This window comes from Salvia miltiorrhiza, chromosome 4 (genome assembly GCF_028751815.1).
Source record: "Salvia miltiorrhiza cultivar Shanhuang (shh) chromosome 4, IMPLAD_Smil_shh, whole genome shotgun sequence".
Classification (NCBI taxonomy): Eukaryota; Viridiplantae; Streptophyta; class Magnoliopsida; order Lamiales; family Lamiaceae; genus Salvia; species Salvia miltiorrhiza.
In genome coordinates this window covers 4712289-4739420 of record NC_080390.1, presented here as the reverse complement: position 1 = coordinate 4739420, position 27132 = coordinate 4712289, and the positions used below count along the sequence as shown (strand labels likewise).

Sequence of the window (27132 nt, the reverse complement as noted above, 5' to 3'; positions counted from 1 at the left end):
AAACTTTTTTTTAGACAATTTCACTTCAAACTATTGATATAGTATATGATTGGTGATTTCATGTCACTTACAAAGATATATTCCTAAATTTATACCACTTCAAAAAATAATATTAACTCATCACAATCACATTATTTTTATATAATATATAATTTAATACTAATATAAAATAAAAAATATAATAATTTTTTTAAAGAAAAAAATAAAAATTATAATATCTAAAAAAATATAATACCCGTGCATCGCACGGGCAAAATACTAGTTTGTGTTCAAACTAAAACAAGAGCAGAGAGAGGGAGAGAGAAGATGAGTAGAGAAGGAGAGAAGGTGTGCGTGACAGGAGCATCTGGATACGTGGCATCATGGCTGGTTAAACTTCTGCTCCACCGAGGTTACACTGTTAAAGCCACCGTTCGCAACCTCAGTCAGTCCTCTCTCTCTTTCTCTCTCTCTATATATATATAAATAATATTCCCATAGGAAAAGAAAGAACCATATGTTTCTCTAGATATGGTATGTTGCTTTATGCATATACACACGTTAATTCAGTTTTCAGTTATATAGAGTACTTGTGTATGGTATATATACATGTAGGGATATATGACAGTGGATTTGGACCTGATTCAGATCCAGGGATTTAGTCTTTAGATATTTTTTCTTGAGTTTGGACTTTACAAAAAATGGACCCAATATCGGTGGATCTTAATCGAATCTTGATTATTCCTGAGATTGATGGATCTGTAGCAAGAGTTTTGAGACTCAAATCCGACCCATGGATCCAAATTCCAATTATATATAAATAATAGATAGTTTTATTTTTATTTTTATTTTTATATAACTCTATCCTAAAATTTTATGGCCAATCTATACATCGATCACTTTTCATAAATAATAGTATATTATTTTATTAAAGGTAATATTTTACTTTTATCTTAATTTAAATTATTATTATTATTATTATTATTATTATTATTATTATTATTATTATTATTATTATTATTATTATTATTATTGTTATTGTTGTTGTTGTTGTTGTTGTTGTTGTTGTTGTGATCATCGTACTTGTATTCATAATATTATTTTTCATTATTCAAAGTAAAATAGAAGACATACAATTTGTTCCAACCGTTATTAAATGTCATAGACAATGCTAGATTTATTACTTTGATTCATTATACCTAAATATACACCAAAATTGGTGTTAGTAAGAAAGTAATATTCTAGAGAATAAAATTGGTGTTAGTAAGAAAGTACTAATATTCTAGAGAATATTTTTTTTAATATAATAGCATATTGATATTTAGTTGTGAATAAGATAAAATACTCATTTTGATGTGATATTTGACCTAAATATTTAGGTTGGATGAAGAAAAATTTGATCTTAGAAATTATATGTCTTTCGTCCCCTTTCAATAGGCTTTAAAGTCTGGATATGAATATTAAGAAACAAGTAATTTATAATAATACAAGAATGAGAATGTAATTTCTTTTAATTAAGATATATTAATTTGTTAAAAAAAATCCAGTCAATAAAGTAAGGGTGAGAAATTCTGGGGTTACTGGGCTATACTAATTAATAAATTAATTTTGGGTGAGATTAAATAATTATTGTGGGTTATAATGTACATAATGAATTAAAATATTTGTTATATATTGTATTAAATTTTTATTTAAGTACAAGCATATTGAAATAGGAATACTGCAATTAAGTAGAAATAAATTATATTGATCCATTTTAGATTCTTTAATTTTAAAAATCATAAATTAAAATAATTAGAATGAATACGTTATGGTAATTTAAAGTTTTAAAACATTTTTTTTCTCTGTCTACTTTACTCTTTTAATGTTTTTTTTCTCCTTAATGACATGTTAATTTTTTCCCACTATACTAATTTTATTTCCTTTTTTTTGTGTGTTTTAAAGGCAAAATAAGTGGATATCATGCTTTGTGTTTTACATATATTTTTTTAAATTATAATAGTTTAAAATGTAATAAAGGCGAAGAAAAATATATTGATTCATTTTATAACTATTTTTTAAAACTAATTTATTTGTATTAATTTTAATATAACTTTTTAAATGAATAATTAGTTATATATATAAAAAATGTGACTTTTCATTTATTCTTGTGCATGAAAATATTAATTTATCTATTATGAAAGTGAATGATACTCTATAATAATTCTGTAGTGTTAATTTTCATTATGGTTAGTTATTTAATAACTAGAATTATCATTACACTTTATACAAAGTTGAAAATTTACGTTTTCGAATTCAATTTTTTATTGAGTAATTGATGTGTATTATTTTATTTTATTTTTAAGATATATTAATTTTGCATTTGCTTATATCTTAATTATGTTTAATATTAATATTTATTCATTAAAATATGTTATTTATTTTTTATTTTCACCGTGCATCGCACGGGGAGACGTACTAATTTATTTTAATAGACTAATAAGTTTGTGTTTCGAACTTTCGTGATATTTTGAAAAGGGTTAATTGCCCCTAAATACACCATCTTTCCTTGAATTCTGCAATTGCACATCACCTTTAAAATCCGCCCTTAAATACACCACCTTTCCTTGAATTCTACAATTGCACATCACCTTTAAATTCGCCCCAAAATACATCACCTTTATATTTTTTCTATTTTTGTACATGACTAAAAAATCCCCAAGAAATAAATTAAAGTGTTAATTTATAAATTTAAATATCTTTTTAGCAGCGGAAATATAATAAAATAAAATTCTTTATAAAGTTTAAAATTGTGTGTGTGTATATATATATATATATATAGTATTTTTGTAAAGAAATAAATTCTCTAATAAATTTTTAGAAAGAACTTGAATTAAAAAAATAAACAAGTCATGACATTAAGAAAATAAAATGAAACTTTATTTTAATAAATTTCACACGAATTCGATATAATTTGAAATTTAGAGTTACAATAATCAAAAGTACCACATGAATAATATAATGAGTTTGAAAGAAACATTTTTAAATTTTTTTTAAAGAGGTTCGACGCGCTCATTCGACTCTCCACGCGCCTCCAATGTCATTTACCTGAAATATTAAATATGGGATAAGCATACATAGTATACTTAGTGTGGGAACATGCAATTATTATCCACGTTAATAAAATGGTAATACATACGATCATAATATTCAAAATGACACAGTTTTGCCAATCTGAAAGCCACGTCATTTAAAGTGGTAACACCCTAATCTAATTAAAGTGTTAAATATAAATTTAAATATCTTTTTAGCAGCGGAAATATAATAAAATAAAATTCTTTATAAAAATAAATAAAGAATTTTATTTTATTATATTTCTACTTCTAAAAAGATATTTAAATTTATAAATTAACACTTTAATTTATTTCTTGAGGATTTTTTAGTCATGTGCAAAAACAGAAAAAAAATATAAAGGTGGTGTATTTTGGGGCGGATTTAAAGGTGATGTGCAATTGTAGAATTCAAGGAAAGGTGGTGTATTTAGGGGCAGATTTTAAAGGTGATGTGCAATTGTAGAATTCAAGGAAAGGTGGTGTATTTAGGGGCAATTGACCCTTTTGAAAAATACTCTCAATGTATATTTATTTTTCAAAAACTCTCAACTTTCACGATATTCTAAAAAATATCTCTTATTCAAAATTTGACCCTGAAATGATGAATCGGCTTGACCGATCTCATGTGAATTCACATGAGATCGGAATATTTCTTAATTACAATCTTTTTCAAACTTATATTTATGAAAAAATTGATCACACTTTCTAAAACATATCAACGTTAGGGACATAAATTTTACCGGCTCTGACACTTAGGTGAGAAAAATTCTATGTAAAGTTACATAGAATTTTTCTCACCTAAGTGTCAGAGCCGGTAAAATTTATGTCCCTAACGTTGATATGTTTTAGAAAGTGTGATCAATTTTTTCATAAATATAAGTTTGAAAAAGATTGTAATTAAGAAATATTCCAATCTCCTTTGCATAATTTTGGATAGTACAAAACAGGAGATCCGAGAAAAACAGAGCATTTGAAGGCATTGGAAGGAGCCGAGGAAAGGTTAGAGTTATTGGAAGCCGATTTAACCGATGAAGGTTCATTTGATTCTGTAATTCATGGTTGCGTCGGCGTCTTTCACACAGCATCTCCTGCTATCTTTGTCACCACAAACCCGCAGGTTAATTCAAACATACTTATCACTATTTGTTTAATTTATGGAATATGTGTGCGCCATCTGTCGGTTGCTTTGCTTTTTCTCTATGATCCATCTATCTCAACTCGGTCTCAAGGTTAAAATCAGATCACACATTCCTGAATCGGCTAAACAATTATCTTTGTTAGGTCTCAAACTAAATAACTAAACATGCAATTGAATCCACAAGTAATAAGTATCATAAATTGTAAATCTGAAACTGGAAGCAATATAATATTAATAAATAAGTCACATAAATTCAACAACTATGCAAATTAATCTTAGAATCAGAAAAGAAAACTAATTAGGCATAATTGAAATAAATTGAAGACAAAATTAAAAGAAAAGCAATTGGATAAAATAAAACTGATAAAACCTATTAAGAATTCAGAATGAACAATTTGAATCTTCAATATTGCAGAAAATAAATCTAAACAACCAAAACTATGATAGTCATAAATTCTAAAGCTAACAACTAAAAATATGAAAGGTGTGTGAAGATAGGTGTCTAATAGGCAACAAAAGCACATATATATAGGCACATGAGAAAAATACAGGACAAAACTCGAAATAGTAGATAAAAACATGTCTGGAACCCACTTTTGAAGGTTTCTTGTCTTTTTCCCATGATCACGGGCAGCGGCTGCAGGAACTCTCTATCTTGGTGAAGAATGGTAGTGGTTAGGCCCGCGGCTGCAGGCGTGATCGCATGGAACCTGATGCTTTATGCAACGTTTTTGTTTCTGTCATATCTCTCTTTGTCACGACCGCACTTGCTAAGGATAGCAAATTCGGGGAAACCGCGACTAAGGGAGGGAATTTAGGAGCGGGAGTAAGAAAGGGGCATATTCGGTTTCTTGATGACTCGACTTGTATAAGGAAATCAATCGAAATATCTAGATATCAATGAAGGCCACAAGGGGACCGTACATAATATTATTCTAAAACGGGGTACTCAATAGTTTTAGTACATTATTAAATAATACATATTGTTTGACATAATATCTTAACATAATCAGTGTTCGCAGCGGAATAACAATTTGAGTATATGTATGAAGACATATACTCTACTCTGAGGTAATCATCCTAGTTTGACAAAGCTCCGCTTGCACACTACATCCTCAATCACCGCTCAACCTGCACATTTAAAAATACATGCAGGGCTAAGTACAAAAGTACTTAGTGGACACTTGCCGAAATTTACATACATGCATAATATTTTATTGTCAAGCCTTTCAATAGTAGTAAGATACGAGGGTTTTCCTTTAAAGACTCGTATTTACCAAACATAATATCATTTCTTTCATCAATAACCCGCGCAGGTATTTTATATCATTAATCACCATATCAGTAACTCGTGCCGAGAGGGAGGCCTCCCTCTACGGACACTATGATCGGCCAACCCGCTAGATGACTCACGATCACAAGGTGTACACTAATTCCGAAGGGATTTGCGGTCCCATCCAGAATCCGAATTCGATTAACATCAGATAGGCAATTAATAATAAAACATAAAGCATTTAGGCATTGACAATATCATTTAAATTCATAAGCATAAAGTCTTAACAATTCTAATATATAATTTTAGTTTATACGTAGAAAGCCTACCTGAATAGCAGACTCACGATTTAGCTCTAACTCTGGTGCTTGACCTTTAATCCGAGAAAATAAAATAAGATTCTAATTCTCGAAAAATCTCAATAAATGAGGATGCGTGAAATGATTATGCATGACTCATATTCCTTTAATTAAATTATGAGATGTTAATCCTATTTAAGGAAATAAAGCTCGTCTTATGAGGACGGATTATTAATCTTCAATAATCTACTCATCTTAAAATAATCTAATTTACTTACTAATTAATGATTAGTAAGTCTTAAAAATTTATCACTAATTAAAATAATTAGGATTAAATAATGGCCTAAATTAATAAATCTCATTGGGCTTAACTAATAAATTTCATTGAACTTAATCAATTAAAATAGTAGGAGTTCAATTAATAAAAATAATAAATTCATTATTAATAATTAATAGAAGCCCAATCAAAAATAAATAATAAGAGCCCATTTATAAAAGAGTCCAAACAATATATGTATTAGCCCAATGGAAATAAAATAAGCAAAGCCCAATTGAATTAATCTCCGGCCCAATAAAATAAACTAGGCTCAAAAGGAATTTAATTCGAGCCCAAATGAACAAATTCGAAGCCCAGTGCATTAATAATATTAGGCCCAACATCAATTAAATTCTAGAGCCCAACAAATGAGGCCCAAGATAATAAAATCATGAAGCCCAATAAGTGAGCCCATCATCACCCTTAACATAATTAGTAAATTTTAATATTAATCACTAATTAAAATAATTAGGATTAATGAAGAGGCCTAAAATAAAAATTCTTATTGGGTTAAATAAATAAATTTCATTGGACTTAATCAATTAAATTGTAGGAGTCCAAGTAATATAAAATTCGAAACCCATTATTAACCAATAATAGAAGCCCATTTATATAAAATTGAAGCCTATTAAATAAATAATGGGAGCCCAAAAGAAAGCCCAAAACAATAAAAATAAGATTTAGCCAAGGATTGGCCCAACAAAATTCATCATCTCGATCCCTCTCCCTCAATCTCGGTCCCTCTCTATTTTCTATCACAAATCACGCCTATCTCTCTATCTTTATTAAAGTGAAATGTTTTTCTCTCATAATAATTCGGTTCTCCCCTTTTTTTTTTTAAAGCTTAACCTTCTCTCTCTCTCAATTATTAAAACAGAACCTATCTCCTAAAACAACAAAAAAAACGCTGCATCTCTCTCTTTCTCTTTCTCACAACACACTCACACACTATTCATCATCTCTCTAAATTCTCAAGAATCGGACACTACCCAACATCTCTCTCTCTCGCTCGATCCAGCCGCCTCTCTCTCTCTCTCTCACAAAGCTCCGCCGCTGCGGAAGCTTCGCCGGGAAGCAGCGGCGATAAGCCGCCGTCTGCTGCTGTTCCCGGAGTCGCGGCCTGGAGTTGCAGAGCTCCGAAATCCGGCCATCTCCTCCCTGCGTCCTGGCCGTTCCGGTCGCCAGCGAGGCCGCCGCGTGGAGCTGCTGCCGCTGACTGCTCGTGGAGCACCGAGGCGAGCTTCTCGCCTGAAACCGTCGACTGGGAGCCGCTGGAGTGAGCCGCTGGAGTCCGCTGCTGCTTCGCCGGGAGTCGCCGCTGGTTTGCCTGCGATCGACGGCCAGCAGCTCGCTGGAGGAGCGCCGCCGTCAGCCGCTGCCGTTGGCAGCAAGAATCCGGCAGCCGCCTCTCCTGGTGTCGCCGTCGCCGTGAGTCGCAGAGCTCCGACAATCCACCATCCTTTCTCTCTCGTTTTATCACTCACGATAGGTTCGTAAATTTGAATAATTTTCAGAAAATTCAACTTTGTATAAAGACTTGATTTTTGGAATGAAAACTTAATTTTCTGTATTCTTATTTTTACAACCTATCATAGCTCATTATGTATCACAGAAACGAATGGTTTGCTATATTTGCTATGTCCATTTATGCATATGTAGGTTCTCTACCATTCTGTATTCCTAATTAAACCGAAGCGTGCAAATGAGATAGTGAATACCTTGAAAGTTTTGTTTGTTGGTTGTTGTTGCTGAGTTATATATGGTGATCTTGTTTCGTCTAAAATTCTTTGCAGCTGCTAAGGATTTTAGGTAAGTGAGGATGCCTTTTATAGGGAGTAAATACTGAAGCTGCTAGTGTGAAAAATATGGTGAATAGTGCGGCTAAGTTTAGGCGTGGTTGAAGAATTCAATGAGATTATATTTGCTGCTGACAAATTAGATTTGTCTGTTGAATACTTGAGATTTAGCTTGCTGCAAACTGAAACCAATGAAGGTGTTCGGGTGTGAAAATTTTGCAGATATGCTGCTGGAGCTGGAGTCAAAAAAAATTGTCAATAGGTGGCTGAGCATGCTTGAGCATGCTTAAAGGATATCTGCAGATTTTCTTCACACACATACACTATTCCATTTTTTTTTTTTTAATGTTGGTAGATAGATAGAAAAATAGGGGTTTGTAAAGTGAAGTATAAACAGAAGCAATAATTCTTGTCTTGGAATTTCTATATCTGTAATATTGTATTGCGTTTTTAAATAAAAACAACTCCCGGGTTTTGTTAATATCGCGTGTTTATAAAATTACTCGATATCATGCTTCCGTGCTTAGCTAAAATAATTCTAAATTAAATCCGTAGATTTAATTCTTCATAAGCCGGAATAAATTCACGACTCAAGAAATAATAATAAAAATAGAAAAATAATTCTATTGTGATTAATAAATAACATGACTTAGCTAAGTCATTTATGAATCTGAAATGAATAATTATTGGTTTATCCAATAATTTTTTATCGCGGTTTTATTTACGCAAAGCTAACTGGCTTAGAAATAAAATAATAACCATGCTTCAATTAGAAAATAATTCAGTGTCATAAGCTGAATTTAAATCATTAATAATTACTGGGCCTGATTTACTGAAAGATGAAATAATAATTATCGTATTACTGGATTTAAATATAATAAAAGAGCGGGTTGTTACATACTACCCCTCTTAACAAAAATTTCGTCCCGAAATTTGCATACCTATGTGAAAAGTTCTGGGTATTTTTCTTTCATCTGGTCCTCAAGTTCCCACGTTGCTTCTTCCGGTCCATGGTGTCTCCATAGTATTTTGACTGACGCGATCGATTTATTCCTCAACTCTTGCACCTTTCGGTCCAAAATGGCTTCAGGTTTTTCTTCGTACGTCAAATCTGGGTTAAGAATCATCTCATCTTGGTGAATCACGTGTTTGGGGTCAAACACGTATCGTCTCAGCTGTGACACGTGGAACACATTGTGGACGTTTCCAAAGCTAGGTGGCAGTGCCAACCTATACGCTACGGGACCTATTCTTTCTAGGATCTCATAAGGTCCTACAAAACGGGGTCTCAACTTACCCTTAACACCGAATCTAACGATCCCTTTCGAGGGTGATATTTTAAGGAAAACCTTGTCTCCAATCTGAAATTGTAATTCAGTTCGTCGGGTATCAGCATAAGACTTCTGTCTGTCCTGGGCCTCTTTAATTCTTGCTCTAATCTGGCGGATGGTCTCAATCATCTCGCTTACTGCATCTGGCCCAAGGATCTTTCTTTCACCTACTTCATCCCAGTAAAGTGGTGATCTACACTTCCTTCCATACAGCGCCTCATAAGGTGCCATATCAATGGTTGCCTGGTAACTATTGTTGTAGGCGAATTCGATTAACGGCAGCACTGATTCCCAACTTCCTCCTCGGTCTAGCACCACTGTCCTCAACATATCTTCAAGGGTCTGAATTGTCCTTTCTGATTGTCCATCTGTTTGAGGGTGAAAGGCGGTGCTAAAGTTTAATCTCGTTCCCAACTCTTTCTGCAAACTGATCCAAAATCTAGAAGTAAATTTTGAATCTCTATCTGAAGTAATGGATATTGGTATTCCATGTAGCCGTACAATCTCACGAATGTACAGTTGGGCTAGTTTCTCCGATCCATGGGTAATTGGAATCGGTATAAAATGAGCGCTCTTCGTGAGACGGTCTACTATTACCCAAATAGCTGTGTTGCCTCTATTTGTCTTGGGTAAACCCGTCACGAAATCCATCGCTATGTGCTCCCACTTCCATTCTGGAATTTCCAATGGCTGTAATTTCCCATATGGTCGTTGATGTAAAGCTTTCACTTGCTGGCATGCAAGGCAACGCTCTACAAACGAGGCTATATCTCGTTTCATCCCGTCCCACCAAAACTTCTGTTTTAGATCTTGGTACATTTTGGTACTTCCGGGATGAGCGGTATAGGGCGTGTCATGAGCTTCACTCATGATCTCGTTTCTGAGTTCCTCGTTATGGGGAACACACAATCTTCCTTCAAAAAGAACTGCGTTATCCGTTGCCTCTTGGTAGCCTCCTGGCGTGCCTGTTCGGATCTTGAGACGAACTTTTTCCAAGCTTTCATCCGCTCTCTGGGCACTGACGATCCTTTCTCTGAGGTCTGGGACGGCTACTAGAGTTGCAATAATTGCTCTTGTCGTTGCCGGTGGCTGAACCACTTCTATCTTCAATTTGTCAAAATCCCTTACAAGCGTGTTCTCTTGAGTGAGAAGAAGTCCTAACTCGGATTGAGTTTTACGACTTAAAGCATCAGCTACTACATTAGCTTTTCCCGGGTGGTAGTTGATACCGCAATCGTAATCCTTCACGAGCTCGAGCCATCTTCTCTGTCTCATGTTCAAGTCTTTCTGCTCGAAAAAATACTTAAGGCTTTTGTGATCAGTGAAGATTTCACATCTAACTCCGTATAGATGGTGTCTCCAAATTTTCAGAGCATGCACAATTGCTGCTAGTTCCAGATCATGAGTGGGGTAGTTCAATTCATGTGGCCTTAGTTGTCGCGAGGCGTAGGCAATGACCTTTCCTTCTTGCATCAACACACAACCTAGCCCATTTTTGGATGCGTCCGTGAAGATCACGTATTCTTTATCGGCTGCTGGAACTGCTAGCACTGGTGCAGTTGTCAATTTCTTCTTCAGCTCTTGGAAGCTGGCTTCACACTCTTCGTTCCACTTATACTTGATTCCTTTGCGAAGTAATTGCGTCATTGGTCTCGCTATTTTAGAGAATCCTTCGATGAATCTCCGGTAGTATCCCGCCAAACCTAAGAAACTCCGGATTTCATTAGGTGTGGTTGGTGATTTCCACTCGCGCACTGCTTGCACCTTAGCGGGGGTCCACCTTGATTCCATCTGCTGATACGATGTGCCCTAGAAACATTACTTCTTTCAACCAAAATTCGCACTTGCTGAATTTGGCGAACAACTTCTCCGTCTTTAATGTCTCCAGGATGATTCTCAAATGATTTTCATGCTCTTGGTCATTCTTAGAATAGATGAGGATATCATCTATAAACACTAAGACAAATTTGTCTAAGTATGGATGGAAAACTCGATTCATGAGGTCCATGAATACTGCCGGTGCATTGGTTAGACCAAATGGCATGACAATGAATTCATAGTGACCATATCTTGTGCGGAAAGCGGTCTTAGATATATCCTCTGGTCTGATCTTCAGTTGATGATAACCAGACCTTAAATCTATTTTTGAGAATACACTGGCACCTTTGAGTTGATCGAACAAATCATCTATCCTTGGAAGAGGGTATTTGTTTTTAAGCGTCAGTTTGTTCAACTCTCGATAATCAATGCACATTCTCATGGTTCCATCTTTCTTCTTGACAAAGAGTACAGGCGCTCCCCAAGGCGAGACACTGGGTCTGATGAAACCCAAGTCCAAGAGTTCCTGTAGTTGCACCTTTAATTCTTGTAGTTCCTTTGGGGCCATCCTGTACGGTGCCTTTGATACTGGGGCAGATCCAGGTTCTAGATCAATGGTGAAATCTAGTTGTCTGTCTGGAGGTAGTCCTGGCAATATTTCAGGAAAAACTTCTGGAAAGTCTCGTACTATTGCCACATCTTCCACCTTCTTGTCTTCACTAGCTTCCCCGTTTAGGTAGACGAGATAAGCTGTGCTTCCTTCCTTCATCATCTCTTTTCTGGCTTGTAATGCGGATATCACTGGTACTCTTTTCTTCATACCTATGCCGTGAAATTCCGTCGGTTCCTTTCCAGGTGGTCGAATAGAAATTTTTCGTTCACTACAAAGGATGGTGGCGTGATTCTCAGCTAGCCAGTCCATTCCTAAGATTATATCTACATCCCACATAAGCAGAATATTAAGATTGTTCGCTACCATCTTAAGTTCTCCTATTTCAAATTCTACGTTCGAGCAAACATGTGTGGTGGTAGATCTTCCTCCTGAGGGTGTAGTGATTCTTAAGGCACACTTAGCTCGTTCTGATTCGATTTCTAAGGTATCTACGCAAGGGGCAGATATAAAAGAATGCGAGGCACCAGTATCGAACAGAATCATTATGGAAAAACCTTTAAGCTTGCCCATACCTGCCAGGTTTCCTTGGTTTTTCTCGGGCTGGTTTTGGGTGAGAGCAAAGGCTCTCGCCTGCTGCGGCAATGGTTGCTGCCGCCTCTGTTGCTGTTGGCGCTGTTGGTGCTTGTGTTGGTATTGCTGCTGGTATGGCTGTTGTTGGCGGGGCTGGTATTGGTATTGTTGCTGGTATGGCTGTTGTTGGCGGGGCTGGTGTTGCCCTTGAACTGCTTGCAGGGGCTGGGCATAAGTGGCCCTGATTGCCGCGCCCTGCTGTTTGTTGGGGCATTGTGAGGAGTAGTGGCCCTTCTGGCCACACGTGTAGCAACTGTCAGTTCCAGCCTTACAGACACCACGATGTGGTTTGTGGCATTTTGGACAAAGGGGAACTTCATTTTGTCTTTGGCTGCCTCCAGCTGGGGCAGGACCCTGTTGCTTCCCTTGTCCTTGTTGCTGATATTGTCCCAACGGCGCATTTCCTTGCCATGGCCTCTTGTTAGTCTGGTTTTCATTTCCTCTATGGTCGTTCCAGTTGCGCTTCCCTTTAAAGTTCTGAGGGCGTGCAGGTGGGTTGGCTGGCGCTGAGGTCTGTGGTGGAGCCAACCTTTCTACTGGCATCGCAGCTTCGATGTCCAGTGCCCTGTTCAAAGACTCAGTGTATGAGAGTCCACCATGACTAGCTAGAGTCATCCGAATCTCGTGCCTCAGACCGGCACAAAATTTCTCCGCCATTTTCTCATCAGTATCCACCTGTTGTGGAGCATAACGCGATAGATCGCAGAACTCTCTGTCATACTCTGTCACCGTCTTCTTCCCTTGTTTCAGGCTATAGAACTCAGCCTCCTTCTTCTTTCTGTAGCTTTTGGGAATATACTTATCATATAATCCCGTCTTAAAGTCTTCCCAAGTGTATGCTGCCCATTGTTCGGGAGTCAGAGTCTTTCGGTGGGCTTCCCACCAAAAGTCAGCCGATCCGGCTAGTTGGAAAGACATACACGAGAGTCGCTCCTCTTCTGTGCAGTGTAGGAAAGTGAAGATACGCTCTAAGGCGCGTATCCAAGCTTCGGCCTCGGCTGGGTCGCCTGTCCCAGTGAATGTGGGCGGATTCTGTCGAAGAAACAGTTCTTCAGTCCTTCTAGCAGGGGGTGGAGGGGGTGGGGTAGGTTCCCTGTCGTTTCGCCGCCCTTCAGGTATTTCATCGCGATTTCCATCATTGTTAACGTTTCTCCTAGGGGGGCGACCTCGTTTAGGCGGCATTCTGCAAATTACAAACACCCTTTTTAATACATTCTATACAGGAATCTCTAAGGCAATTAATAAAGAACTGTTTGTTAAATTTAACTTATCATAACTCCAAAACTAAGATATTAACAGGAACCGTTGCATACACAAGTCACATTACTCAAAGTTACTACATTCTTAACTGACTCGTGAAGAATAAAACCCGTAGAGAAACATAAAACATACACGAGATCGTCGTAGAAAACCCATGCTAGGGTCATATATATATCATGGAATATTGCCTCATCGAGGGCTTTTACATCGTCAACCCAAAATGTAAGTAAAGTCTATCTAGTACTCCCTATGATGTATCGGCTTACTAGTTAAGCAATCATAAAAGGGTTTTTTTAATTCACGGAACGTCCTAGAGACCAACATTTCCGTACTAATGCTTAGCTAGAAACAACATAAATAAAAACATAGTCATTGGAACAAATTATCGTTTCCGGAGTACATCCACAAGCTAAAAAACTATCAAATCTGTGAACTCTGAGTCGCGGTACGACTGTTCCTCGGTGACGCCAGGGGGTCCTCTTCTGGATCCTCCTCGGGGTCTTCCTCCTCATCCTCGCCCGGCTCCCAGCTGGGCAACGGAGTCTCTCCCTGGCCCTCGCCTGTCTCCTGCATGATCTGGGCTGAGCGGAAGATATCGTCCGCAATCTCACGGATCGGATCGTCTCTGGTGCTGATCCTGGCCGTGGCACGAGGCTTGATCGGAGCTGGAGTTGGCACGGGCTCGGGATGAGTACTCCTCATTGTACCATACGGTACTGTACCATCATCCTCCTGTATAGGGGCTTTGCCCCTATCTATGAACTCCCTCAGGTTGGACATGACCCTGTCAGCGTTGGCCATGGCAGTCGAAAGCCTTGCTTCTGCCGTAGGTATCATTGGTGGTGGAGGAGTAGCAGCCCGGGCTGATGAGTCAGGAGGCGATGGGAAATCCCTGCGAGCCCGTGGACGAGAAGGGCCTGCCTCGTCATCGTGCCTACCACGGCGCCCTAGAACTGAGGCACGTGGTGGAGAATCTCGTGGCAAGGCCATCGGAGACTCAGGGGCAGTAGCGGGTGTCTCCGCTGGCAAAGGCGTCCCCACTTGTACATAGTCTCCCGGAAGGATGTAGGGCCCTAGAGGGGCGCGGCCCCACAAGGTGAAACAGATCTGAAGCTCCGCAATAAAGCTAGGGAAGTCTCCCATGAGGTCGTGGTAATCTTCTCGGCGAAAGATGTAGTGGGCAGAGATCTGCCTAGCCCATCCCTGCCACTCGGAAGGTAACAGTAAGATCAACCTCTGGATACCGTCATACCCTGATACTCCATGTGCACTCGCCTTGACCCAGTGTCTGTGAAAACCTGCGAGGAACTGTCCGAGGTTATCCCCGTGACATGGAGCATAGGTGCGGTAGGACCGCTCGACCTCCTCTGGACTAGCCCATGGGGGCAGTGGTCGTCGTCGGGTGAAAACAGTCCTCGCCATCTAACAAAGGAAGTTCTATCGTCAAAAGTAGCACACGACAAGTAACTTAAGGCGATAAGGTTCTAAATATCTAAAATCGGAAAACAAGTTCGGTTCAATAACCATAACGTGCAAAAATACCTCATCATCTAAATCTAGCATTTACACAAGCCATACAGGTTCTTAATACTTAATCACAGATTACCAATTCGACTATCATATAGTTCTAGTGTCGTTGTTTCCCGAACTTAGGGCTTGTTATGTGATGATGATATTTTCTTAAATCTAGCAACGAGCACTAAAAGTTTCAACAAAATAAGTTCAAAAGGCCAGGCTAATTCGAGATCTCATCGTAGAAAAACACTCGAATATTTAAGCTATGCCCATGCCATCAACGTACTATTGGTGTTCGTTACGCTGCTCAATCTTCATGCTCGTGGTTTCATCATGCGACCCTTCGTGTAATTCTTCTTTCTCTATTTCGACCATTATTGTCGATGTCATCGTAACATGAAGAAAAAGTTAAGGCATCTCCCTAAGTTCTCTTCTATGTTCCGTCGTGAGAGTGAGCCTATATAACTTAACAGTTCTAAGTTCTTGTGATTCATACCATAGTCATACTTATTCATGCTTCATACATTTCAAGAAATTAACTTAATTAAAACTTGAAAGTACTTACCATAACCTCCGTTGAGCGTGACGAGATGTAGTGTCAAGCTTTTGTCAACTAGTTCAAAGTGTATTTACTTACTTAATCTAGACTCAACTTAGAAGGAATGACTAGTACTCAGAGCAAAAGAAATGCTCTGATACCATTCTGTCACGACCGCACTTGCTAAGGATAGCAAATTCGGGGAAACCGCGACTAAGGGAGGGAATTTAGGAGCGGGAGTAAGAAAGGGGCATATTCGGTTTCTTGATGACTCGACTTGTATAAGGAAATCAATCGAAATATCTAGATATCAATGAAGGCCACAAGGGGACCGTACATAATATTATTCTAAAACGGGGTACTCAATAGTTTTAGTACATTATTAAATAATACATATTGTTTGACATAATATCTTAACATAATCAGTGTTCGCAGCGGAATAACAATTTGAGTATATGTATGAAGACATATACTCTACTCTGAGGTAATCATCCTAGTTTGACAAAGCTCCGCTTGCACACTACATCCTCAATCACCGCTCAACCTGCACATTTAAAAATACATGCAGGGCTAAGTACAAAAGTACTTAGTGGACACTTGCCGAAATTTACATACATGCATAATATTTTATTGTCAAGCCTTTCAATAGTAGTAAGATACGAGGGTTTTCCTTTAAAGACTCGTATTTACCAAACATAATATCATTTCTTTCATCAATAACCCGCGCAGGTATTTTATATCATTAATCACCATATCAGTAACTCGTGCCGAGAGGGAGGCCTCCCTCTACGGACACTATGATCGGCCAACCCGCTAGATGACTCACGATCACAAGGTGTACACTAATTCCGAAGGGATTTGCGGTCCCATCCAGAATCCGAATTCGATTAACATCAGATAGGCAATTAATAATAAAACATAAAGCATTTAGGCATTGACAATATCATTTAAATTCATAAGCATAAAGTCTTAACAATTCTAATATATAATTTTAGTTTATACGTAGAAAGCCTACCTGAATAGCAGACTCACGATTTAGCTCTAACTCTGGTGCTTGACCTTTAATCCGAGAAAATAAAATAAGATTCTAATTCTCGAAAAATCTCAATAAATGAGGATGCGTGAAATGATTATGCATGACTCATATTCCTTTAATTAAATTATGAGATGTTAATCCTATTTAAGGAAATAAAGCTCGTCTTATGAGGACGGATTATTAATCTTCAATAATCTACTCATCTTAAAATAATCTAATTTACTTACTAATTAATGATTAGTAAGTCTTAAAAATTTATCACTAATTAAAATAATTAGGATTAAATAATGGCCTAAATTAATAAATCTCATTGGGCTTAACTAATAAATTTCATTGAACTTAATCAATTAAAATAGTAGGAGTTCAATTAATAAAAATAATAAATTCATTATTAATAATTAATAGAAGCCCAATCAAAAATAAATAATAAGAGCCCATTTATAAAAGAGTCCAAACAATATATGTATTAGCCCAATGGAAATAAAATAAGCAAAGCCCAATTGAATTAATCTCCGGCCCAATAAAATAAACTAGGCTCAAAAGGAATTTAATTCGAGCCCAAATGAACAAATTCGAAGCCCAGTGCATTAATAATATTAGGCCCAACATCAATTAAATTCTAGAGCCCAACAAATGAGGCCCAAGATAATAAAATCATGAAGCCCAATAAGTGAGCCCATCATCACCCTTAACATAATTAGTAAATTTTAATATTAATCACTAATTAAAATAATTAGGATTAATGAAGAGGCCTAAAATAAAAATTCTTATTGGGTTAAATAAATAAATTTCATTGGACTTAATCAATTAAATTGTAGGAGTCCAAGTAATATAAAATTCGAAACCCATTATTAACCAATAATAGAAGCCCATTTATATAAAATTGAAGCCTATTAAATAAATAATGGGAGCCCAAAAGAAAGCCCAAAACAATAAAAATAAGATTTAGCCAAGGATTGGCCCAACAAAATTCATCATCTCGATCCCTCTCCCTCAATCTCGGTCCCTCTCTATTTTCTATCACAAATCACGCCTATCTCTCTATCTTTATTAAAGTGAAATGTTTTTCTCTCATAATAATTCGGTTCTCCCCTTTTTTTTTTTAAAGCTTAACCTTCTCTCTCTCTCAATTATTAAAACAGAACCTATCTCCTAAAACAACAAAAAAAAACGCTGCATCTCTCTCTTTCTCTTTCTCACAACACACTCACACACTATTCATCATCTCTCTAAATTCTCAAGAATCGGACACTACCCAACATCTCTCTCTCTCGCTCGATCCAGCCGCCTCTCTCTCTCTCTCTCACAAAGCTCCGCCGCTGCGGAAGCTTCGCCGGGAAGCAGCGGCGATAAGCCGCCGTCTGCTGCTGTTCCCGGAGTCGCGGCCTGGAGTTGCAGAGCTCCGAAATCCGGCCATCTCCTCCCTGCGTCCTGGCCGTTCCGGTCGCCAGCGAGGCCGCCGCGTGGAGCTGCTGCCGCTGACTGCTCGTGGAGCACCGAGGCGAGCTTCTCGCCTGAAACCGTCGACTGGGAGCCGCTGGAGTGAGCCGCTGGAGTCCGCTGCTGCTTCGCCGGGAGTCGCCGCTGGTTTGCCTGCGATCGACGGCCAGCAGCTCGCTGGAGGAGCGCCGCCGTCAGCCGCTGCCGTTGGCAGCAAGAATCCGGCAGCCGCCTCTCCTGGTGTCGCCGTCGCCGTGAGTCGCAGAGCTCCGACAATCCACCATCCTTTCTCTCTCGTTTTATCACTCACGATAGGTTCGTAAATTTGAATAATTTTCAGAAAATTCAACTTTGTATAAAGACTTGATTTTTGGAATGAAAACTTAATTTTCTGTATTCTTATTTTTACAACCTATCATAGCTCATTATGTATCACAGAAACGAATGGTTTGCTATATTTGCTATGTCCATTTATGCATATGTAGGTTCTCTACCATTCTGTATTCCTAATTAAACCGAAGCGTGCAAATGAGATAGTGAATACCTTGAAAGTTTTGTTTGTTGGTTGTTGTTGCTGAGTTATATATGGTGATCTTGTTTCGTCTAAAATTCTTTGCAGCTGCTAAGGATTTTAGGTAAGTGAGGATGCCTTTTATAGGGAGTAAATACTGAAGCTGCTAGTGTGAAAAATATGGTGAATAGTGCGGCTAAGTTTAGGCGTGGTTGAAGAATTCAATGAGATTATATTTGCTGCTGACAAATTAGATTTGTCTGTTGAATACTTGAGATTTAGCTTGCTGCAAACTGAAACCAATGAAGGTGTTCGGGTGTGAAAATTTTGCAGATATGCTGCTGGAGCTGGAGTCAAAAACAATTGTCAATAGGTGGCTGAGCATGCTTGAGCATGCTTAAAGGATATCTGCAGATTTTCTTCACACACATACACTATTCCATTTTTTTTTTTTTAATGTTGGTAGATAGATAGAAAAATAGGGGTTTGTAAAGTGAAGTATAAACAGAAGCAATAATTCTTGTCTTGGAATTTCTATATCTGTAATATTGTATTGCGTTTTTAAATAAAAACAACTCCCGGGTTTTGTTAATATCGCGTGTTTATAAAATTACTCGATATCATGCTTCCGTGCTTAGCTAAAATAATTCTAAATTAAATCCGTAGATTTAATTCTTCATAAGCCGGAATAAATTCACGACTCAAGAAATAATAATAAAAATAGAAAAATAATTCTATTGTGATTAATAAATAACATGACTTAGCTAAGTCATTTATGAATCTGAAATGAATAATTATTGGTTTATCCAATAATTTTTTATCGCGGTTTTATTTACGCAAAGCTAACTGGCTTAGAAATAAAATAATAACCATGCTTCAATTAGAAAATAATTCAGTGTCATAAGCTGAATTTAAATCATTAATAATTACTGGGCCTGATTTACTGAAAGATGAAATAATAATTATCGTATTACTGGATTTAAATATAATAAAAGAGCGGGTTGTTACACTCTTGTTTGAATTTGATTTGCAATTCGTTTACGTCCACAAACTCGTATCAAGATGATCTATAACTTTCATTCATGCCAAGTTTTGTAATTCAGCTTCAATATTTCTGTAAATTTTACCAAAGTACGAGTAAATATCATATTTCACAAGATAAAGCAATTCAAGCACGAAGCAATTATCAAACACTCAATTCCCTATAAAATTGACATCTTAAGAATATTAAAACCCATAGAAAAGTGAGTGTTATCAGAAATTCAAAGTGTGATTTGAATTCAATAAATTACAGGCAGACCTAATTGATGTGGCCGTGAAGGGAACTCTGAACGTGTTGAAATCATGCCACGAAACAAAATCCGTTAGACGGGTTGTGTTGACATCCTCTATAGTCACAATCGTCTACAACGAAAAATATATTGGCCCCGGTGTTGTTGTCGATGAAACCTGGCATTCTGATCCTGCTTTCTACGAGAAAAATAAGGTCCTATTTCAATTCTGTTTTTTAACCAAGATTTGATTGAGCTTTAAAAATGCATATGTGTAAAGTGAATAAGTTGTGGAGACGACTTTGAACTATTTATATATGCATTTTTTTAGTGAAGCTCAGTTTTTTTCCTAGTGATGCTGTTGGAGTTTAGATCTGTGTAAATTATTCTAATAAACCAATTATCGAATAAATTGGTTTTTTGAAAGGAAAAATTAAATACTTTTAAGGTGGAAAATTATGAGCATTTTGTAGTGAAGAAAGTTAGCATGGATGTAGGAGTGGTACATGCTTTCAAAGACATTGGCAGAGCAAGCGGCCTGGAAATTTGCAAATGAAAATGGCATTGATTTGGTAGTAATGAATCCTGGGATTGTGTTAGGCCCTCTCCTTCAGCCAACTCTCAATATTTCATCTCAGTTTGTTTTGGACGTTATTAAAGGTACATACAATTTGAAAATTGATGTTCATCTTTATATTCTTAGGGTGCATTTATTTTGGTTGTAAAATTTTCATTGGAAAATGATGGGTGAGAAAAGTTGAGAAAATATTATCTTTTCCTCCATTTTTATGATATGTTTATTAAAGATGAAAATATTGAAAAATGTTGGAAAATATTGTCACACCACTACCTTAAAATAATATTATCATTGGAAAGAAAATGAGTGAAAAGGAATTGCCCGAGAAAATATTCAACTTTCTAGGAGAAAATTTTCTATCATATTAAACATGTAAAATGGTGAAAAATATATGTGTTCTCTCATTCTCCATCAAAATAAATGTACCCTTATAATATTTATTTATATGTATGACCAAATTTTGGTATTGATCAGGAAAACCTAGATTTCCCTTTTATCAGTGCGTGGATGTTAGAGATGTGGCTCATGCACATATTATGGGCTTCGAGAAATCTTCAGCTTGTGGCAGGTACCTTCTGGTTGGAGAATCATTGACTCACCTTCAACTTCGACAGCTCTTGCATAAACTCTATCCCTCCAACGTCGATGCCCCAACAAGGTATTCAACTTTTCTTTTCTTTTTTTCTTATTGTTCTAGAATTAAGGTATAATATACTATATCCATGACAACTACTAGTGAACGTTTACTTTTGAGGATTAACATTGATTGATAAAAATAATAAGATTAATCCTTTTTTTACTTAGGTTGTATTTTGATAGGGGTGATAAGGTAAGATATCTAAGTAATTTGATCTTATGTAGGCGTTTGTTTGGTATCCCATATTATTAATAAAGGCAGACCATGAGTAAAACAAGGCCCGACCTTGTTTCACTGTTACTATTTGAATTTTAATTTCTCCACTCCCCTCAGATAACTTATCTGAGTGCAGATAACATTTATATTTCTCAAAGTTACCTTGATTAGAATCTCGCCTTCTTTATATATATATTGGTGTTCTGTGTTTTCAAGAACACTAGAACTTGTTGGACGACAACAAGAATTTCTGGGTTTTTTGGATTTTTTTTTGTTTTGGGTCATTTGGATTTTCAAGAAAGAAGAGGGATATGAGTATTTTTTTTTTCAAGAATTTATTTCTTAGACGGTGTTGAGTTTTTTTTTTTTATATTGATATTGATATTTTGGGCCGTGGGGGGTGTTTCAGTGTGGGTGGTTGGGGGGGAAGGGGCACCGGCGGTGGGGTAGGGGGCATCAGTGTGGGGGAGGGAGGGAGAAGGGTGTTTTAGTGGGCGTCGAAGGTGGCTTTGCTGTGGGATTCTTTGAAGAAGGTTGGGTCGGCAGCGACATCGGCTCGGGGGAGAGGCAAGGGTGTTTTAGTGGGCATCAGTGGCGGCATGTCACAGCCCGCCCTAACTATGGATAGTTAGGCCGAGTGATCCACGACTAGGGATGGGGTTAAAGAAGAAGGGGAAGAAAAGGGGCGTCATTTATAGCCGTAAAACTTACTCATCTTAATAAAACTCGTCATTTTTATTCATTAATACTCAATTGAAAACAGTCTATGAAAGACAGCATAAAACTTAATTAATATCATTAATCAAGTTATACATCGTATGAAACCATTCTCTTAAGACTCAAAGTATGACATAACATACTATAACATCAACAACATCTTGCAGCGGAAAGTAGCTAGACATATGTATGAAGACATATTCTAGACAGGTTAACTATTTATTAACAACCCTGGAGACTCTGCTCATTGCAGCACCATCATCACATCAGCTCAACCTGCACATTTAGAAAACATATGCAGGGCTGAGTACAAAAGCACTCAGTGGGCACGTATGCCTAGGTATAAAAATACATGCTTCAAAACTGTAAATTGTCATGCCATCATAAACAGTACAGCAAGGGATTTTTTCGCTAAAAAGGCCCAAGCTTACTAAGTTCATTTGTGATTCTTAAAGTTCGTCTGATCAGACTAAGTTCTTTTGTAATCTATCATATCTGAAACTGTGTGCCGGAGAGGTGGCCACCTCTCACGGTCACTTGACCGGCCAACCCGCTAGATGACTCACGGTCACTGGTGTACACTAGCCCTGGCAGGATAGCTATCAACTGCTCAGGACCCGAATTCGATTGCATCATTGGCAAAGCCAAAGCAGATAGATATCATACTAAAATTTAAACATTTTATGGCAAGACAACAGTTGTAATATTTTTCAGTTCAAAGATTTGTAACGAAATAACTTGTTCAAAGGTAGCATTAAACTCGTTTGATAGATATATAAAACTGAAATTAACAGTTAAATCATCTCATGCATTCATTCGTATAAGAGGCCTACGACACGCAGGGGATCTCTATATACGTATAGTAAAAGTAATGCCCACCTCGTTGTGTCTCTGTATCAATGAGTAACGTCACTCTCTCCCTCAAGTCGTTACTTCCCAAAAGGACCTTCATCGTTATGAAGAATTGGTGAGAAGTTATAAAAGAAACCTCGATTAATAATCTAATCTCTTTTATGAAACATTAGTATCTCTAATGTTCATCTCTCTTGATTGTTAATCAATATAACAATTATTATCTCTCGTCATTACTCATTAATTATAACATCCTTATGTTATAATTAGCAGCGCTTCAATTAAAAGAAATATTTAACACATCGAAAAGTCCACTTTCTTAGCAGATCTATTCGCTCTCATCTCGTCTAATTAACCAATTAGAAAGTTAAATTTTCCATTAGGTATGTATTTGAGTCACAGGTCAACAAGAATTGACTATGCTCAAATTCTAATTTCACTAAAAATTTCGACATGACCTATTCATATATAATGTCAGCCACGAGATTTCAACGCGTGAATCTCACTACGTGAACTCGTCTCTCGACTCAAAACTTAACATCTTGACATCTTTTCAACGCAAACCAAACAATTCAAAATCATCAAAACTCTTTATCAGTAAACTATCATTTATACTCGACACCAATTGTTCGAGTGTCAGATACCAACATTTATGTGCGTTAATCATAACTCTCACAACTCACACCATTTAGTCATATCGTATCATCCATCAAAACAAATATAATCAAGTTGTTTTCTAGAAAGTTTTGCTGTTTTTGTGTCATCTTTAAAAAATTCATAACAACCAACTCAATCATCATAAACTCTCATACCAATTGATCTCAAAAACTCCATGAAGTGTAGTTCACTCTAAAAATGGTAGTTAACCAAAAAGGTTAAAGGTTTTTGGAGATATTGCTCTTTTAGTGCAGGCTGTCAAAGATTGACAGTTTCTGCCAATTTTGTTTAGGCCATTAGAAACCAAGGCAAACCTTAATAAAATTCCATCAAATTTAATCAGCCAAAACTAAAGGTATCCTTGAAGATTTGGTTAAAATTTCACAAGAGAAAACGTTCATATGATCTGCCAAATAAACAATGAAACTCATACACATTTACTGTTGGAAAAATATGACAGCAGAACAGGGCATTTTTGAAATAATAAACTGCTCTGTTTCAGAGGTCATAAAAATCGAAATCGTATGTTTTTAGAAAAGTATTGAAGTCTAGTTTCGTTTAAAAAAAACGGTGATGCAAAATCCTTCATGGATTAATAGATATAAACGTTTTTGTGAAGTCTACCAACAGTTGACAGATTCTGTCAAGGATTGTTTCAAAATATCTTTAAAATACCAAACATCATCCAAAAGACATGAAATTTTGCAGCGACGAAATACACATATCATAGATAAACATACTAAAATTTCAGAGCCATCAAGCAATGAAAACTCATCGAAACATAAGCTTGAAACTGCTGTAAAATTTTGACAGAATTCCAGTTTTAATTTCGTTCAACAATTATCATCCATAAATTGTAAATCAATTAGCATGCTCATGTGATATCGTAGAACACATATACGCAATAATATTCATTATGCAACGTCCCAAACTTCACGAATTTAAATAATCATACTCTAAAAACTTATACAATTTTCGTGCTTGGAAAAATACGAATTTAATATATATCGATTCTAGCATACCCTTAAGCACAAATATCAAGTCAAAACGATCAAACAAAAATCGAAAGACAAGCTAATATGTGAAAAACGGGGCTGCCCTCATGGGTTTCATAGCTACGGTTCGTTCCGTTCTTACTCCCTTCATTAAACATGCTCAACATCTACCCAAGAACAACATACTAAAATTTCACGACGATCCGACGTCGTTTCAAAATAAAGTCGAGAATCGACGTTTTTCGACGTCGACGAAAATCGAAAAGAAAACCATCAAAACGTAGGTAGAGATCTTACCTACTTAGATACGTGATCGAAAAGATGATCGGCGCTCGTCTCGGTGCTCAAATCGGAGGTCAAAAGCTTAAATGGTATTAACGTTGAATATAGTGTGTGTTTTGGGTGTTGTGTGTGTGAGTTTGTGTGTTGTGCGTGAGTTTAGAGTGTTTGGTTGTAGCAGCCAACACTTTAATAGGGAAAGGGGCTTTGGGAGGTTTGGGGGTGGTTAGGGGTAGGGTAGGTTAGATATTTAAGATATTAACCCGTTAGTCGTTAAATATCTCGTCTCGTCTCATTTTAACAACTAACAATCCATACTCTTTGTTACTCGCCCTCTCAACCTCTACTCACTTTCATTGCACTCGTAATTCTATATAAATATAGAAAACACAAGCTCGTTCTCGAAATTCTGATAAACGAGCTCATTTCGTTTATCGAGAAATCCCGATTTACTATTCACTCGTCGTCCAAAAATAAAAACTTTCATTATTGGACTCGTATCGAAAAACTAAGAATATTTCTCGACGACGTGCACGTAAGATTTTGAAAGTCGACAAAAAGACGAAATAGCAGTATTTTACTATTCATCGTCAAAAAGTCAAAATTTTGAAAAACGTCTTAACGGACTCAGATCTCACTTCCGAGTTCATCGTTCTCATTCAAATAATTATCTCGAATTATTCAAATACTCAAACTCAAATACGGATATAAAATCCCACATCATTCTCACATCATCGAAAGAACATCTCAACATCTTAAAAAAAATAACAAGAAAACTTCATATAACTCCTCATCTCTTTACAAAGTAAATCAAACAAGGGATCTAAACCCTAATTACTCAAACTCAAGCAATTAACACGTCATCAAAAGCCCGGGTATTACACGGCAGGCTTTTTCTGTGATGTCAAGAACACAAGCTCATCCAGCCCTCATCTGTGCCCTTTGTATTGGGTGGAAGTGGTGTACTTTCCTCCCTCTGCACTGGTAGATTCCCCGCAACAAAATTTGTGTTATGCCGGTATGCCGAGAACGTATTGTTGAATAGCAGACCTAAATGGTCACAGGCATGCCCAAAGGCATACTACCACGACCCATATTAGCCACACTATACGGATGATCTCCACACTTTTGCCTGCGTACTGTTTGTAACTTAATTTTGCCCAGACGTTATCAGCCTAATAATATTCCGAGTATTGTTAAGTTATTTTTGATTCAGGCCTAATGCTTCAGAAACATGCTTGCACAGTTATTAAGTCCAATTTAGACCTCACGGATTATTACCCCCATATCCAACAACTTAGCCCATATCAGGTATATAAACTTAGTTACTCATAATAAAAGAGTGAGATTAGAGAAATCCTAATCTTAAAAATAAAAATATTCTATCATGCATCTTATCAATCATACAAAATAAACGACTCATAAAATTAATGTATATTATATATTTGAGATTAGGATAAAGAACTAAAATGTCACTGAATTTCGAGAAAAATTTGTATAACTCATGATATTATATATAGTCCATTTAAAAGTCTTGTTAAGATAACCAAACTCATGTGTAAATTGCATACAATTAAGAAGCAATGTTGTTTGGGTGGTCGGATAGCTAGTTCACATGTATTTCTGGGGCAGTCATATTAGTTAATTTCACTGTGCTCCTAGAGTCATATGAATGCTATAAATTGAACAAATATGTTAAATGTAATTGTAATTCCAAAAATGCAGCGTGGAGGAGAATCCAATAGGCGAAGTATCGAAGAAGAAAGCAGCAAGTTTGGGAGTGAGTTTTATGCCCGTGGAGGTGAGCCTCAAGGATATTGTTGAAAGCTTGAAGGAGAAGAACTTCCTCAATTTCTGATAGATGTAATAATTGATTATGTGGAATATAAGTCATTACCTAAAGTCGAACCAAATAGATCATAATTGATATTTAAATAAAATTTGTGTTATGCTATTTTACAGGTCAAAATTACAAACTATATTTAATGATGTAGTTGTAATTATAAATACTAATACATGCAATTGCAAATATGTCATTAAAATATGGATTCTAATGCATATTCGTATCACAATGAGTTTGTCCCAATTAATGTATTTTCACGTCACAAGTGAATTACTAAAATCAAATAAGCAGTTTGGAGGATAATCCAATCATACATGTGTGCTAAACCCAATTAATGTATGTCGATTGGATTATCCTCCAAAATCTAGTTAGACATGCATGTTAAAGGATAATCTGATTGTCGGATTTCCACCGATTCGATAATTTCCCAAAAGATATTGAATACAACGTATATGATAATCACTAAAAAAATCGATCAACTACTTTTGAGGATAATATAATTA

The 27132-nt window shown here is 36.6% G+C and overlaps 1 protein-coding gene and 1 long non-coding RNA gene across 2 annotated transcripts; one reads left to right on the top strand and one right to left on the bottom strand.

The window, feature by feature from the left end:
* The first annotated feature begins 277 nt into the window (after positions 1–277).
* LOC131022332 (phenylacetaldehyde reductase-like) lies at positions 278–26847 on the top strand. The gene is made up of 6 exons (XM_057951788.1): positions 278–424; positions 4019–4188; positions 19880–20071; positions 20354–20516; positions 20908–21091; positions 26512–26847. The coding sequence occupies exons 1-6, from the start codon at positions 307–309 to the stop codon at positions 26642–26644; spliced, it is 960 nt and encodes a 319-aa protein (XP_057807771.1). The 5' UTR covers positions 278–306; the 3' UTR covers positions 26645–26847.
* LOC131022333 (uncharacterized) lies at positions 22040–24933 on the bottom strand. The gene is made up of 3 exons (XR_009101236.1): positions 24805–24933; positions 22883–22949; positions 22040–22279 (listed from the first exon to the last, which is right to left on the bottom strand). It is a non-coding gene; the product is annotated as an uncharacterized LOC131022333 (long non-coding RNA).
* Positions 26848–27132: the final 285 nt, after the last annotated feature.

What these genes read in the sequence shown, in the direction of transcription:
- LOC131022332 (XM_057951788.1), top strand. Translation starts at nt 307, where the DNA reads ATGAGTAGAGAAGGAGAGAAGGTGTGCGTGACAGGAGCATCTGGATAC. An exon ending in TTGTCACCACAAACCCGCAG is followed by an intron (nt 4,189 to 19,879) that starts GTTAATTCAAAC and finishes AATAAATTACAG; the next exon opens with GCAGACCTAATTGATGTGGC. An exon ending in CTTTCTACGAGAAAAATAAG is followed by an intron (nt 20,072 to 20,353) that starts GTCCTATTTCAA and finishes GCATGGATGTAG; the next exon opens with GAGTGGTACATGCTTTCAAA.